This window comes from Schistocerca gregaria, unplaced genomic scaffold (genome assembly GCF_023897955.1).
Source record: "Schistocerca gregaria isolate iqSchGreg1 unplaced genomic scaffold, iqSchGreg1.2 ptg000246l, whole genome shotgun sequence".
Lineage (NCBI taxonomy): Eukaryota > Metazoa > Arthropoda > Insecta > Orthoptera > Acrididae > Schistocerca > Schistocerca gregaria.
The window spans coordinates 3,045,805-3,061,525 of record NW_026061755.1 but is presented as its reverse complement, the minus strand read 5'-3'; the positions used below and the strand labels follow the sequence as shown (position 1 = coordinate 3,061,525).

The 15,721-nt window shown below is 45.1% G+C and overlaps 1 protein-coding gene across 1 annotated transcript; it reads left to right on the top strand.

Annotated features, from left to right (window-relative positions):
* Positions 1–14,144: 14,144 nt before the first annotated feature.
* LOC126305095 (putative uncharacterized protein ASB16-AS1) lies at positions 14,145–15,037 on the top strand. Its single transcript, XM_049992012.1, has 2 exons — positions 14,145–14,236; positions 14,776–15,037. The coding sequence occupies exons 1-2, from the start codon at positions 14,145–14,147 to the stop codon at positions 15,035–15,037; spliced, it is 354 nt and encodes a 117-aa protein (XP_049847969.1).
* Positions 15,038–15,721: the final 684 nt, after the last annotated feature.

The window sequence follows — 15,721 nt, the reverse complement described above, 5'->3', positions numbered from 1 at the left end:
GGCGAATTAAGAGAACTAGAAAAAAGAGAGAGAGAAATAATAAAAAAAATTCAAAGTCCTAAGAAAAACAATGAAATAGGTGGATTAAAAGGATAAATGAAGATTTATACAAAAATACAGAAAAGATCACAGATACAATGAGAAAGAGACGGCTAAAATGTTATGGACATTTAAAAACAATGGAAGAAACTCGGATTACAAAGAGAAATTTTAATTGCGTTAATAAGCTGAAAGAAAACTGTAGGATGGATAGAAGCAGTAAAGAAAGATGCGAACAAAATAGGTGCTACAGAAGAAACAATACGTGACAGGAATCACTTTAGGCTACTGATGGAAAACGCAAACTGTGAAGAAGATGAGCCAAAACCTCGACCCAAGAGAGTGTGGACAGATGAGCACAGACGAGGAGTTGAAGAGAAAATGAAGAAATACCGGGAAGAAAGGAAGGAAAACAAAACACCCAAGTCTTAAGTTCTATGCGGTGCATAGCTGGCCAAATTCATAAGTGTGTGTGTGTGTGTGTGTGTGTGTGTGTGTGTCGAACTAAACTTGCAATACAGTTTAACTTGGTGGAAATTAGTAACTGTTTGATGGTTGAAACTTCTTCCTACTTGCACAATTTTGAGGCTCGATTCCGGGAGGGGACAGCAGACAAGGGAAAATTTAACGAGGAATAGAAAATCGAGAAGGTGCCCGGAACAGAGCATCGCAATAAGCATAAGAACTTAAGTGAGCGACGACATGCAGTCCTAAGTCGGCACGGAACAGTGCTCCCAGTGAGGTGCCAGCCAGCACCAGCCCACGGCCAGAACTGCGCCCGCCTCCTCTGCCGTCGTCAAGCCAGACGGCTGGTGGGGCGTACCACAGGAATTGGTCAGCTGATCGGACAGTCAGGAGCTGGATCAGCACACAGCGTAGCCAACCGGCCCAGCCTGCAGAACTGACAACCTGGTATTGGGGTTAGGTTAACTTCGACAGTAACCACGTAAAGCACAAGAATAATTCACCACTTGAACCTTCTGAAAACCTGTTGCCTTTCTGTAAAAAAAATTATAACACTTAAATAAAATTACAACGCCCAAGTATAAGAAGAAATCAAAGACAACTGTAATAAAACTATTAATGTCCCCAGAACTCTGAAAAATATAATATATGTATACTGACAGACATTTAAAGAAGAGGGTAACACTTGGCCACAAGACTAATCTAAGGTAATTACAAGTTACCTCCACAAATCCAGGAGTCCGACAGCGTTGAGATGGACTACTCATTCAAAAATTTCACTAGATATAATTACTGCACCTGCATTCATCAAAAGTCCACAGTGTCCACTACAAGACAGCCATCCATCTCCCTGTGCAACCAGGGCTAACGAACACCCCGCTGGCTGAAAACACAATGCAACAAAAACCTTCGACAACTCGGCGCAGTGAGACTCCTACTAGTACGACCCCACCAAAAGACAGTACCACGAGCCAGTCGACAACACTACAACCAGTCGCTGGGCAGCAGCAGGGACGAATTGCGTGTAATCAGGGGGCACAGCGGCGGCACAACAAGTCGGTCAGTTCCAACAACATTAACACTGGTTTACGCACAGTATCTTCCGTAATACGCGTCACAAGTTTCCTATGATGTTACACCATCTAGTAATGTGGTGGTGGCTTACCAGGGGAATTTTCTATTGAGGTATGGAACTTCTCATACATACATTGATCGAACAAAACCTTATAACCAGCTGCTTAATAGCTTGTACGTCCGTCTAAGGAACGTATCTGTGTATCACGGGTCCAACAATTTGTTGGTAGATTTGTTCAAGTATGTGGCATCACATGTGTACGCACAGTTCATGTTATTCGCGTAAATAACGAGCCGCCGATTTGTGTACGTGGTGATGGCGCTAATAGCGACGCAGATGGGTGGGATAGGATTTACATCAGGCGAATCTGGTCGCCGAGAAATCAACGTTAGTTCATTCCAAGGCTCCTCAAACCACTGTAGCACGGTTCTGACGCCTAGACACGGACAATTAGACTCCTGAGAGGTGGCATCGCTGTCGGGGAAGACAGCAAGCGCGAAGGGGTGCAGGTACTACGCAGCACTCAGCGTGCCTTCCATTACTGCCTTCGGTCCCACGTAAAAGCAGGAGAATGTCTACCTGTTCGCACCACACTGCGCCCGTGGCGCCTGCACGTTGGAGCCGACGCTCACCTCGATGACGCTGTTTGTGGAGACGACCAGAGACGTAATGTAGCAACAATGTGACTCACCGAAGAGACACTACGTTTCCATTGATCGACGGCCGAATCCAGATGGTCCCCTGCCCATTGGAATCGTAACTGATAACGTCGTTGGGTGAACATACAGCGGTGGTTTGCCGCAGAGGGCCATGTTCAACAATATATGGTGGACAGTGTGATCCAAAACACATGTGCGTGCATCAGCGTTGTGCTGTTTCGGCAGAGATGCCACAGATCACATCCAACCTACTTTACAGAGCAGACAAGCCTCTGAACCGCACATTCTCTGAAGAGTCACGGATGTCCAACCGACCATTCAGCACCTTTTGGTAGTTACACTGACCTACATCTTTCCGTAGAAGCTCACGACAGTAGCACGTGAACATTCCACCAGCTTCGCCGTTTTCGAGATACTCGTTGACAGGCTGTGCTTAATAATAATCTGCCATTTGTTAAAGTCACTTATGGCAGTGGATTTCCCCATTTGCAGCCCATACCTTCACTACGATGATCCCCCATCCGTGTCTGCTCTGCTAACATATTTTCGTTACCGCCTCATGTGCCCACAAAGCCACCAGGCGGCATCCCACGTGCCGGTGGGTTGTGGTCATAACGTTTTGGCTCAACAGTGCGCAGTAACTTTGGTTGGAGGTTGGTAGTGGTTACAGAATTTATTGTGATGTCACTTACAGGGCCTGATGTCATTGTTTCTGCCAACGTGTTCATTTCTAAGACACACACTATGACGTTCAAAAATGGTTCAAATGGCTCTGAGCACTATGGGACTTAACATCTGAGGTCATCAGTCCCCAAGAACTTGGACCTATTTAAACCCAACTAACCTCAAGACATAACACACATCCATGCCCAAGGCAGGATTCGAACCTGCGACCGTAGCGGTCGTGCTGTTCCAGACTGAAGCGCCTAGAACCGCACGGCCCACTGTCACGTCACACACACACACACACACACACACACACACACACACACACACACACACACACACACACTAGTAATAAACCGATGACTTAGCAGTGGTAAACAGTTCAAACACAACACGACGCAACATGACGCGATGTGACGTGATGCAAAGCTGATGTGATGTCGGGAGCAGTGGAATGGAACTCACGTCGGCGGATAAAATTTCGAAAAATACGAAAAATTGGAAAAGAATACGTAAAGTTTCAAAAATATGGAAAATGTGAAAATGGGTGAATAATACGTAAAACTGGAGAAAAACCGAGAAAATATGGACAAATACATAAAGTTGTGGAAGAATGATAGGACTTTTTATCTCATGGTGTGTGGGCTCCGTTGGTGCCTAGGATGACATATTAAATTTTTACTAACAAATACAACTCAGGCGACATTACATAACACAGTAACTTGTTACTAACAAATAGATACACCTCGATCGTCTCCCTAATCTACCCAGGTCCAGAAGGAATGCCTCCCATTCAAATGTCCCAGTCATAAAAGATGAAGATGGGGTCCTCGATCATTATTGATTGAGAAGAAGGAGAGATGTGGGAGTTCCCCTGGGTGATTCTGATGATTTCCTGGTGGTTCCTTGGGCTAAGGGATGTGTCTGGTATCAACTCCGTATCCATTTTGGGAGGCGGTTCACAGCATGTTTAAGAGCCTTACGATAGCCTGAAAACCTCGGATGAAGAGAAGGAGGTATATAGGCTGGCCAATCGCAGAAGCAAGTCAGTTAACGAAAGAACCCACTTGCTGCGGAAGTACTGATGGCAAAGAACAGATTCCTCGGTCGAGTCGGCACACGGTTCTGGCTTTACGTCCGCCGTTGACGCCTCCCGTATCATTTGAAGAAAATGCTCGGATGTTCCCTTCCATCACATCCCTTGGCTGTAATGTCCTCTTTGACGTAAACTCGTTAACCGCGGTCGGTGTACGGGACCCCAGTGTGGCCGCGGGCACAGACTCTGGCGGGCGACACGCTACTGAAACAGGCATCTCTGAGCTGTGGGAACAAGCGAGTGCTGCGCGCTGCGCCTGTTCTGCACGGCTATGGCGCCGCGTAAATAAATGATGGCTTTAGGAAATGGGTTTCACTTGATTGTTAATAACAGTTACAGAAAAAAACACTTAAAACCATACTCACTAGAGTTGAATGATTAACATTGCCATTTTGGCCAAATGATGAGCTTATACACCATAGTTCTAATATTAACGTAAGCAAATTCACATAAAAATGTGACTTTCCTGATTTAGTGAAACTTGTTCATTAATTACTATAGGAATTAGGTTCCACTTACAAACAGGAGTGAGACTACTGAAGGCTACCAAGTTACAAGAACCTGGCGGAAATCGAGATTTTGCACTGAACGCCCTTTTCCTGGATCGTACTTGCCGAGGATACCTTGCGCTGTTTCCAGACCAAGTAACGTTGTTAGCGGCCGTCTGTGGTGAGAACCTAGGGGGTGTTGACATCAAACACTGTGGCTTCCTTCAGAAAGCCCGCCTGGACTGTGGAGGAACCACCGTGCCGGCCGAACATAGGCCGCTTCATTCTCGCGCGGCATCTTTTGGGCGGTGCATGCGAACCAGCGGATCTATTCTTTCCGCCTACACAGCTTTTTCGAGTTCCGTTCGGCACTGCATCACATCGCCGATTGACACTCCAGAAACAAATGTTCGGCAGAAACGAAAGCAGCATCGGGACGGCTCGAAGCTAACGCTTCAAGACTACATAAAATATTTCTTATGAGACAGGCGCTATCACACATTTCTGTACGCCGCCGGTAGCTGAGTGGTCACCGCGATAGAATGTCTATCCTAAAGGCCCGGGTTCGATTCCCGACTGGGTCAGAGATTTTCTCCGCTGAGGGACTGGGTGTTGTGTTGTCCTAATCATCATCATTTCATCCTCATCGACGCGCAAGTCGTCGAAGCGGCGTCAAATCGATAGACTTGCACTAGGCGAACGCTCTACCCGACGGGAGGCCCTAGTCACACGACAATTACATTTACACCAGACCTTTCTCCCACGATTGTCTCGTCTGCCTGACGACAAAGAGAAGAGGCTGGGTAGCATGCGATTAGTAGCGAGCATCTGCAGCGCGTCACTCTGTCCACGTGTTTAGGGGAACTAGTAAGAAGCGATATCAAACGGTGCGCACAAAAAAATTACCAGCAGAGCGGGGAACAGAAGACTTAGCTTTGTTGAAACGGTTCTGGCAAAGTGCCTTGCACGTGTTATAGAAAGCGCACACTAGATCCTAGTGTAACAGCTTCTTCAATACTGGTGCAGACTTTAAAGCCTAAGTTAGACAGGCACGATAACAGAAGCAGAACGAATTCAGAGACGCGCTGTCAGGATCGTAACAGACAGCTGTAGCAAATGCGACAGAAATACTCGCAAATTGGCGTATTTCTGAGGAAGGAGGCTAAATTTAGAGAATTTGAGGAAAACCGTGCAATCCATTCTGCTGACACACTGTGGCACTGTGGCATATCGCGTGAAGGTAAAGCGAGAACGTCTGGAGCGCGCACAACAGGCGTATGGTTTTCCCTCGCTCAGTACGAGAATGGAATTGGACAGCAAATCGCGAACATCGGTAGGAAGTACTCTTGTTGGGGAACGAAGACTTCTATGCCATCTGTCGAGAACTGCAAACATCACTCCAGGAGAGCGCCATCCCTTAGCGACAGCATCCAACTTGATCTTGTATGCAATCTCGTGACAGAAGGCAAAACCACGAACTCACTATGACAGAAGCAGTAGCTACGAACTTGGGGAGGCTGCGCCGGAAGCAGACGACTTCGCGTTCGAACGCGACGGGTTTCGTCAGCCAAATAAACGCCTTCGATGGTTCTACAGCTGCAGAAGAAGTCTAACACTTCCAGGTACGCCTACAGGAAACATTGGAAGAGTTGGCCCGACTCAACGATACAATACAGGACTTGCTGGATGACTCTGAATACGAAGCCGGCACAGAAGCCAGTGGGGAATACACTGATAAATGCAAACGCGCCCTCTGAAAGGCGAAAGGACTTTTAGGAGGGGCGCGCTCAGGGGACAGAAATGCGAAGCCAGCGGCCCAATAACACGACTTTATGGACACAAAATTGCCTACTATCAAACTGCACCCATTCTCAGGGGACACAGAAGGTTGGCCTCGATTTTGGGGGCAGTTCTTAGCTTCTATAGACTACAATCTGATAGTGTCAACTATGAACAATCTACCTGACAGCAAATTTTGAAATCCAAATATGAGGATAAGAACAGAATTATCCAAAGTCACCTGGATTTCTTGGAGAATCTTAACACTTCGACTTCCGGAGGCTCTCAATTCCATAAGCGCACCCAAGTACCACGAGCCCTAGGAGAAAATGTGGACTGTTGTGGGAGAGCGCTTGCACCCAAACTTCTTCGAGCCTTTCCTGAAGAAATCTGCAAAAATTGGCTTTCGCATGCCTGAAGGCAAAAGATTGAAGAAGCGAACCTTACCCGCCTTTGGAGTTCTTAAACGAAGAGGTGGAAGGAGCTATCAACACACGCAAAATTCGTGGAGAAACTGTTCCACACGAAAATTATGTACCAACAGTATCTATCTTCCATGTAAATGTTAAAACGAAGAGGGACAAGAAGAAACAACAGCCCTTCTGCGTGTATTGCGACGAAAGAGGGCACTGGGGCCAAGGCTGCCTAAAGATTGCAAGCTTGCAGGCAAGAATAGGCGCCCTCAAGACAATGAACCGTTGCTTCCTATGCCTGAGTCGTGGCCACAGCAGAAATCAGTGTTTCAAACGGGGAGAGGCGTCCTGTGTGAAATGTAAGGGGGAGCATCAGATTTCCATCTGTAGTAGCCAAACCACAACAGTAAATAAAATTAAAACTTTGACTTCTAAATTCACATACCTGCAGACTGCTCGTGTATCACGGGACTAACTGGTAAGAGCAAACAGACACGTGGCATCCTGGACACAGGAGGTCAATCGAGTTTCACTCACCATTCACTGACTGAATCTCTCCAAATAAGTGTCATTGGAAGCACTACTCTGAAGATACCTACTTTCGAATCCACTTACAGTTCATCGCTCTCAAGGAAGAAAGTGAAGTTAAACATACCAGTGACAGCCTTTGAAAGCACAAATAATTTTCACAGCAACCAACAGTGCCACAAGATGTACAAGATATGGCCTTGAGGGGTGGTACACCGTTTTTAGATCCTAAATCTACCTATTGAGATCCTGATTGGAGCTGATTATTACTTTGGAACAACCAATCAAGGTATCACCATCATAGGTTCTTCTACCAACAGTCTTCGGATATATTATCAGTGGAAACAGATCTAGCACCACGGTCAGCAGAGCAACCCTCAATTTCATTCAGGGCAGCTGCAGTGATATGTCTGATGAGTCAGTGCGCCGATTTTGGGACCTGGAGACAATCGGGATAACAGAACATCAGGAACCAGCATAACACCCATGGACTACCCTATTCTTCAGGAATTCCGAGAGTCATACTGTGTGGAATAATGGGCGCAGAGTTGTATCCCTGCCTCGAAAGAAGGATACGCTTCTCCCCTGCAACCGCACAACTGCTGAAGCGCGCCTTCGCTCCTTATAAAACAAGCTGCGAGGGAATGACGAGCTGAAGGTCATTTACCATGGGACCATGTCGAAGTATATTGAGAAGAACCAGGAAGACGTAGCACCTGAGGACTGTACTGCTGGAAACACATTCTACCTGCCACACCACATCGTGAAGAAACGCAGCAGTGGAAGTGTGAAGTACAGAATAGTCTTCGATGCATCTTCACATGAGCCAGAGTCTCTATCGCAGAATGATGCCCTCGAAAAGGGACCATATTTATTTCCGGATATTTTGGCAATCTTATTACGATTCCGCACACTTCCGGTGGGATTAGTGTGTGATGTGGACCAAACTTTCCTGCAGTTTACGTTGAATGAAGAAGACAGAGACCTCACGTGGTTTTTTTGGTATCGAGTCGAGCAAGCTGGAAATGGTGCCCAGATGACCACAAACGACGTGATTACATATCGCTTCAAACTTTTGCCATTTGGACTTGCACTGAACCCATTCCTTTTGTCAGCTGCCATAAGGGAGCTAGCAGCACTAAATAGTGAAAAATATCGGCAAGCTTCAGGACTTGTAAATAACTCAGTATTCGTGGACGACTTTGTAGCGAGTGTTAGAGAAGGCAACACCGTTGCAACTGTTTACCATGAACTGACAAAACTCTTCCAGCAGGTAAGTCTTCTATTGTCCAACTGGACGACTAATTCGAATGATCTGAAGGCAATATGGGATGTCAAAGGCCTTGAAACAAAGTCCACAGTCCAAGTTTTAGGAATTAATTGGAACACGGAAAATGACTATCTGCAGTGACTACAAGAAGATAGCTGAAGATCTAATGGACAAACCAGTTACCAAGAGAAATGTTCTTCGAGCAGCTGCTTAGTTTTATGACCCTGTTGGTGTGTTCACTCCTGTTGGGATCGTTTCAAAGCGAATTTTCCAAGACACATGGCTGAGGGGAGGAAGTCCTGCCGATAGATCTTGCATGTCGTTGGCACTCGTGGGTCTCAAAGCTTCATCACTTGTCATCACTGCATATTCCTAGATGGATAGGGACGCTAGGCACAGGTGGCTCTGCGGAGGTGCATGTATTCTGTGATGCATCTGAAAGAGCCTACGGCGCTGTTTTGTACGTAAGGACAGCTACTGAAACTGGATACAATGTGCACATTGTCTGTAGCAAGAACAGACTAGCCCCCATCAAGAAGGTAATTCTACCCAGGTTGGAGTTACTCGCTGCATTGGTTGGATCGCGACTCCTTCATTACTTTTGCCAGGAAACAGGGTTTCATGCCAACAGAGCTACCTTGTGGAGCGCACCCGACAGTCACTTTGGAATGGGTACGGAGTGATGCAAAGAAATGGAAAACCTTTATTTGTAATCGAGTAACAGAGATATTGACATACACCACACCCAGCCAATGGAGGCACTGTCCGGGAAGCCAAAATCCTGCCGATTAGAAGCAAATCTGCTAGCACTCTTGATATCTGGTGGGGTGGACCACTGTGGCTTTCAGAATACAAGCAGTTCTGGCCACTGGACATCCCAGCCAGAACTCCATCAATGCCAGAAGCCAAAACGAGAGCAAATATCACTCTTATCACCATCACTGAGCCACTACTGGACACAGCAAGGTCCAGTTCATATTGTCGAGTACTGCCTTTGTATTTCGATTTATCAGCACAACAAGAAACAAAAACAGAATCTCTGTCAGTTTGAGTGCTTTGGAATTACAAAATACCCGCACCTACTGGATCAGAAGAGTTCACGAGGAACTGGTGAACTGTCTGCACTGCGTAAGGGAGAACAATTTCCCAAGGAATCAAAGATCGCTCGATACAATCCCTTTATATCGGATGGCATCCTTCATCTTGGTGGTAGGCTGCAATGTGTTGCACTGTCACACTCAGAGAAGCATCCAATTATATTGGATGGACGTCACCATTTCACTGAGCTTTTCATCAGACATGTATGACTGCATCATCTCGGTGTGCAGATTATGTTAAGGGAGCTGCGAGAAGAATTTTGGATTCTGCGAGGACGACGAGCTGTTCGGAGAGTTGTTCTCTCTTGCCTACCGTGCAAGATAATACACAGTCGCCGGTATGAAGAGATGGAGGCCCCACAACCACTGGGCAGAGTTCAGCCTTCAAGACCATTTGCAGTAACGGGCATCGATTTTGCTGGACCATTATATGTCAAATCTGGGCATCAAACAAAAAGGTCCTACATTGTTCTATTCACATGTGCAACAACACAGGCCATTCATATTGAACTTGCAACTGACCGATTTTTGATGGTCGTGCAGTGCTTTGTAGGACGTAGGAGCCTGCCAGTCAGTGTCTACTCAGACAATGCCCCAACATTCCATGCAGCCGACTCAGAACTGTCAGAGTTCTACTGTGCCCACAGTGGAATCACTTCGAAATTCATACCACCACGGGCGGTAACTCATATTCTGTTTATCCTCAGTTCCATTGCACAAAGAGTAGTAACTCGTAATATGTGTACCCTCAGTTGCGTAATAGCAGCTGAAGAAATTAGTGTCTTACTTCGGGACACATTCGGTTCTCTTGTGAGCGCCTTCAAATTTGGAGTACTGAAATCAGTCACCTGTAAGACTTCCTCCGGCACTCGACACAGTGTGCTGGAATCGCTTTACTGCAAAAGCGTCGGTCTCCAATCGACTCTTGTAGTGTTCTGGTATTGTCTGAAGGCCATCCACATCAAAAGCACATCGTTCTTAAGTTCTACTGACACGATCTGATTCAACTTGACCACTTCCAGGACTAAAGTAATATATTACAATAATATTTGAATGAAGAAATGTATTCAGTCATACTCAGATCATTGGCAATAATTACAAATAAAGGTTTGTTTATAAATAAGTAATCTAGTATTCTTGCATAAACGTGCTCACATTAAATGAGAACGAATTGTTACTAAAGTTTTTCTCAAGCATTATTTATGCCTTCTTGACGGAAGCGTTTTTTGCTTCTCTTTTGAATTGTGAAGTCTACTATCACATGCTTTTGATCAGTTTTAGATTAGCACAGTTTTATAATAGCAATTATAGTCAACATGTCAGATTCCTTAATCGCGCAGGTAGGTTAGAAATTCAAAAAGGGAAATGGATAGGTTAAAGTTAGATATAGTGGGAATTAGCGAAGTTCGATGGCAGGAGGAACAAGACTTCTGGTAAAGTGTATGCAGGGTTATAAATACAAAATCAAATAGGGGTAATGCAGGAGTAGGTTTAATAATGAATAGGAAAATAGGAATGCGGGTAAGCTACTACAAACAGCATAGTGAACGCATTATTGTGGCCAAGATAGATACGAAGCCCACACGTACTACAGTAGTACAAGTTTATATGCCAACTAGCTCAGCAGATGACGAAGAAATTGAAGAAATGTATGATGAAATAGAAGAAATTATTCAGGTAGTGAAGGGAGACGAAAATTTAATAGTCAAGGACGACTGGAAAACGAGTGTAGGAAAAGGGAGAGAAGGAAACGTAGTAGCTGATTATGGATTGGGGCTAAGAAATGAAAGAGGAAGCCGCCTCGTAGAATTTTGTACAGTGCACAACTTAGTCATAGCTAACACTTGGTTTAAGAACCATGAAAGAAGGTTGTATACATGGAAGAACCCTGGAGATACTAAAAGGTAACAGATAGATTATATAATGGTAAGACAGAGATTTAGGAACCAGGTTTTAAATTGTAAGACATTTCCAGGGGCAGATGTGGGCTCTGACAACAATCTATTGGTTATGAACTGTAGGTTACAACTGAAGAAACTGCAAAAATGTGGGAATTTAAGGAGATGGGACCTGGATAAACTAAAAGAACCAGAGATTGCACAGAGTTTCAGGGAGAGCATAAGGGAACAATTGACAAGAATGGGGGAAAGAAATACAGTAGAAGAAGAAAGGGTAGCTTTGATGGATGAAGTAGTGAAGGCACCAGAGGATCAGTCCTTGGGTGACAGAAGAAATTCTGAATTTAATTGATGAAAGGAGAAAATATAAAAATTCAGTAAATGAAGCAGGCTAAAAGGAATACAAACGTCTAAAAATGAGATCGACAACAGGAAGTTCAAAATGGCTAAGCAGGGATGGCTAGAGGACAAATGTAAGGATGCAGAGGCTTATGTCACGAGGGGTAAGGTAGATACTGCCTACAGGAAAATTAAAGACACCTTTGGAGAGAAGAGAACCACTTCAATGAATATCAAGAACTCAGATGGAAACCCATTTCTAAGCAAAGAAGTGAAAGCAGAAAGGTGGAAGGAGTATATAGAGGGCCTATACAAGGGCGATGTACTTGAGGACAATATTATGGAAATGGAAGAGAATGTAGATGAAGATGAAACGGGAGATACGATACTGCGTGAAGAGTTTGACAGAGCACTGAAAGACCTGAGTCGAAACAAGGCCCCGGGAGTAGACAACATTCCATTAGAACTACTGACAGCCTTGGGAGAGCCAGTCCTGACAAAAGTCTACGTTTTGGTGAGCAACATGTATGACACAGGCGAAATACCCTCAGACTTCAAGAAGAATATAATAATTCCAATCGCAAAGAAAGCAGGTGTTGACATGTGTGAAAATTATTGGACTATCAGCTTAAAATGTCACGGCTTCAAAATACTAACGCGAATTCTTTACAGACGAATGGAAAAACTGGTAGAAGGCGACCTCGGAGAAGATCAGTTTGGATTCCGCAGAAATATTGGAACACGTGAGGCAATACTGACCCTACGACGTATCTTAGAAGCTAGATTAAGAAAAGGCAAAGCTACGTTTTTTGAATTTGTAGACTTAGAGACAGCTTTTGACTATGTTGACTGGAATACTCTCTTTCAAATTCTGAAGGTGTAAGGGGTAAAATACGGGGATCGGAAGGCTATTTACAATTTGTACACAAAGCAGATGGCAGTTACAAGAGTCGAGGGGCATGAAAGGGAAGGTGTGGATGGGAAGAGAGTGAGACAGGGTTGTAGCCTCTCCCCGATGTTATTCAATCTGTATATTGAGCAAGCAGTAAAGGAAACAAAAGAAAAATTCGGAGTAGGTATTAAAATCCATGGAGAAGAAATAAAAACTTTGAGGTTCGGCGATGACATTGTAATTCTGTCAGAGACAGCAAAGGACATGGAAGAGCGGTTGAACGGAATGGACAGTGTCTTGAAAGGAGGGTATAAGATGAACATCAACAAAAGCAAAACGAGGATAATGGAATGTAGTGGTATTAAGTCGGGTGATGCTGAGTTAGATTAGGAAGTGAGACACTTAAAGTAGTAAAGGAGTTTTGATATTTAGGGAGCAAAGTAAGTGATGATGGTCGAAGTAGGGAGAATATAAAATGTAGACTGGCAATGGCAAGGAAATCATTGCTGAAGAGAAGAAATTTGTTAACATTGAGTATAGATTTAAGTATTAGGAAGTCATTTCTGAAAGTATTTGTATGGATGGTAGCCATGTATGGAAGTGAAACATGAATGATAAATAGCTTGGATAAGAAGAGAATAGAAGCTTTCGAAATGTGGTGCTACAGAAGAATGCTGAAGATTAGATGGGTAGATAACATAACTAATGAGGAGGTATTGAATAGAATTGGGGAAGAAGAGGAGTTTGTGGCACAACTTGACTAGAAGAAGGGATCGGTTGGTAGGAGATGTCCTGAGGCATCAACGGATCACAAATGTAGCATTGGAGGGCAGCGTGGAGGGTAAAAATCGTAGAGGGAGACCAAGAGATGAATACACTAAACAGATTCAGAAGGATGTAGGTTGCAGTAGGTACTGGGAGATGAAGAAGGTTGCACAGGATAGAGTAGCATGGAGAGCTGCATCAAAGCAGTCTCAGGACTGAAGACCACAACAACAAGATAGTCAACATTTGAATAAAGTTACTGGGAAAGTAGTACACTCGTCATTAAATAAATAGACAGATACGACTAAATATGAGATGTTTGTGTTGTAATCATTTGCTGTGTAGTTGTGGGGTACGCGATGTTGTGACAAACATTTGTATTAAAAAAATGTAAAAGACGTAATAAGGCGAAAAATAAAATAGATGCAGATACTTAGCTTTGACAGGTGATGGATATAGTGATTTGCTATGTAGTCTCAGATATCGTATGTTGAAATTGCAGAAGCGATTAATAGTTGTTAATCCAGAGGTTGACGGTGAAAATATTTAGTCAGTGTAAATTATTGAATTTTGTTGTTTCAAAGACATTGAAATTATTGCTGTTTCATTGGGTGTGGCCCATTTTTTGTGGGATCGCCGAAGTATTCCGGTTTACATTAATTTTTGGTTGTAAGAATGGCTGTAAAAGCCGTCCGCCCGCGTTCCGGCTCGCCCGGAGCCCCGCCCAGCGCACACAGGCCCCGCGGGCAGGCGGCCGTGCGTGTGACGTCAGCAGCTGCGCACCCTACGTTCCTAGCGACAGCCGGACCACTGTCACACGTCTCACGGCGACTGTCGACTTGGACGTTTCCCGACCTGTGCCCTTACCTTCAGTCATCACCGGAAGTTTTCAAGATCATCACGGGCTGCTAAGGTGCGAAATGGTTCCTCAGAGAATCGGCGACTGAGGGAACGTGTGAAAAACCCTGAGAATAAAAAGGGATAGCACGAAAGGACGTGTGTCGGGACATGAGAGAGATTCAATCCAGAAAGACGAAGTCGCAGAGAGCGAAAATAGTAGGGGGAAAATGGAGATTCGGAGGCGTGCCACAAATATTTAAGGGCATTGTAGTAAGTTAGATGACGAAGATGGCTCGAGGAGGGAAGTCGTGGCGTGCCGCATCAAACGAGTCAGTATGGCGAGTATCTGAAAAAGAATCAGGAAAACTCCTTTGGCGTGGCGTGAGCACAAGATGAGTACAAGTTTTATTGCGTAGAGAGTCTGTTTTGAGCTCGAATAAGAAAAGTGAGGAAGATTGTCCTGCAGCAAGTGGCGAGGACAGGGTGGAGGAGAGCAGAGTGCGGCAGAAGACTGTGCCGCCGCGGCCGCCGCCCACTGCCGGCCGGCCTGCTGGCTCCCGGGGCACCGCGTGGGAGCGCCAGCGGCAGGGCAGCCGTGGGCGGGACAGGCCGGGTCCGGGTCCGGGCCGCGGCCGCCCGTCACGGCGCTGCCGGGGCTCAGGCTGCGCGCGGCGCCCCCTCGCTCTCACTCTTCCACTTGCCGTTGCATGTATGCCTTCCCAGTGTGACGGTCGCACAGATATTGACATTTTTAACGGTTGTAAACCGCAGTTAAGGTATTCCTTTTATTCCAGCGTCGTATTGTTCGTGGAAAGAAGGATTGTCGGTATGCTTCTGTGTGGGCTCTAATCTCTATCCTCATGGTCTCTTCGTCAGATATACGTAGGAGGGAGCAATGTACTACTTGACTCCTCGGTGAAGGTATGTTCTCCAAACTTCAACAAAAGCCCGCACCGAGCTACTGAGCGTCTCTCCTGCAGAGTCTTCCACTGGAGTTTATCTATCATCTCCGTAACGCTTTCGCGATTACTAAATGATCCTGAAACGAAACGCGCTGCTCTCCGTTGGATCTTCTTTATCTCTTCAATCAACCCTATCTGGTACTTAAGAGTAGCACATTTATTTAATGTCTATGAAAATAAAAAAGGATCGAAAGAGACGCGATTGTACGGCCAAGGAGGAAGGACGTACTTTATGGTACACACACTGTTTTGTTTCGCTGTACGGAGGGCAGTCACTTAGCGGTACACATATTTTATGTAAGTTATTCGTATTTCTGATACAATAAACTTGTTATTGTTATCACAAATTCAGTTTCTTTGTAATAGTTGTCACCTCAACTGCTCGCAGTGGCTAATTATTTTTAATTAGCATTTTTCCAGTAATTTGCGCTGCGAGAAGCTCATCTCTCT

What these genes read in the sequence shown, in the direction of transcription:
- LOC126305095 (XM_049992012.1), top strand. Translation starts at nt 14,145, where the DNA reads ATGGCTGTAAAAGCCGTCCGCCCGCGTTCCGGCTCGCCCGGAGCCCCG. An exon ending in CAGGCGGCCGTGCGTGTGAC is followed by an intron (nt 14,237 to 14,775) that starts GTCAGCAGCTGC and finishes ATTGTCCTGCAG; the next exon opens with CAAGTGGCGAGGACAGGGTG.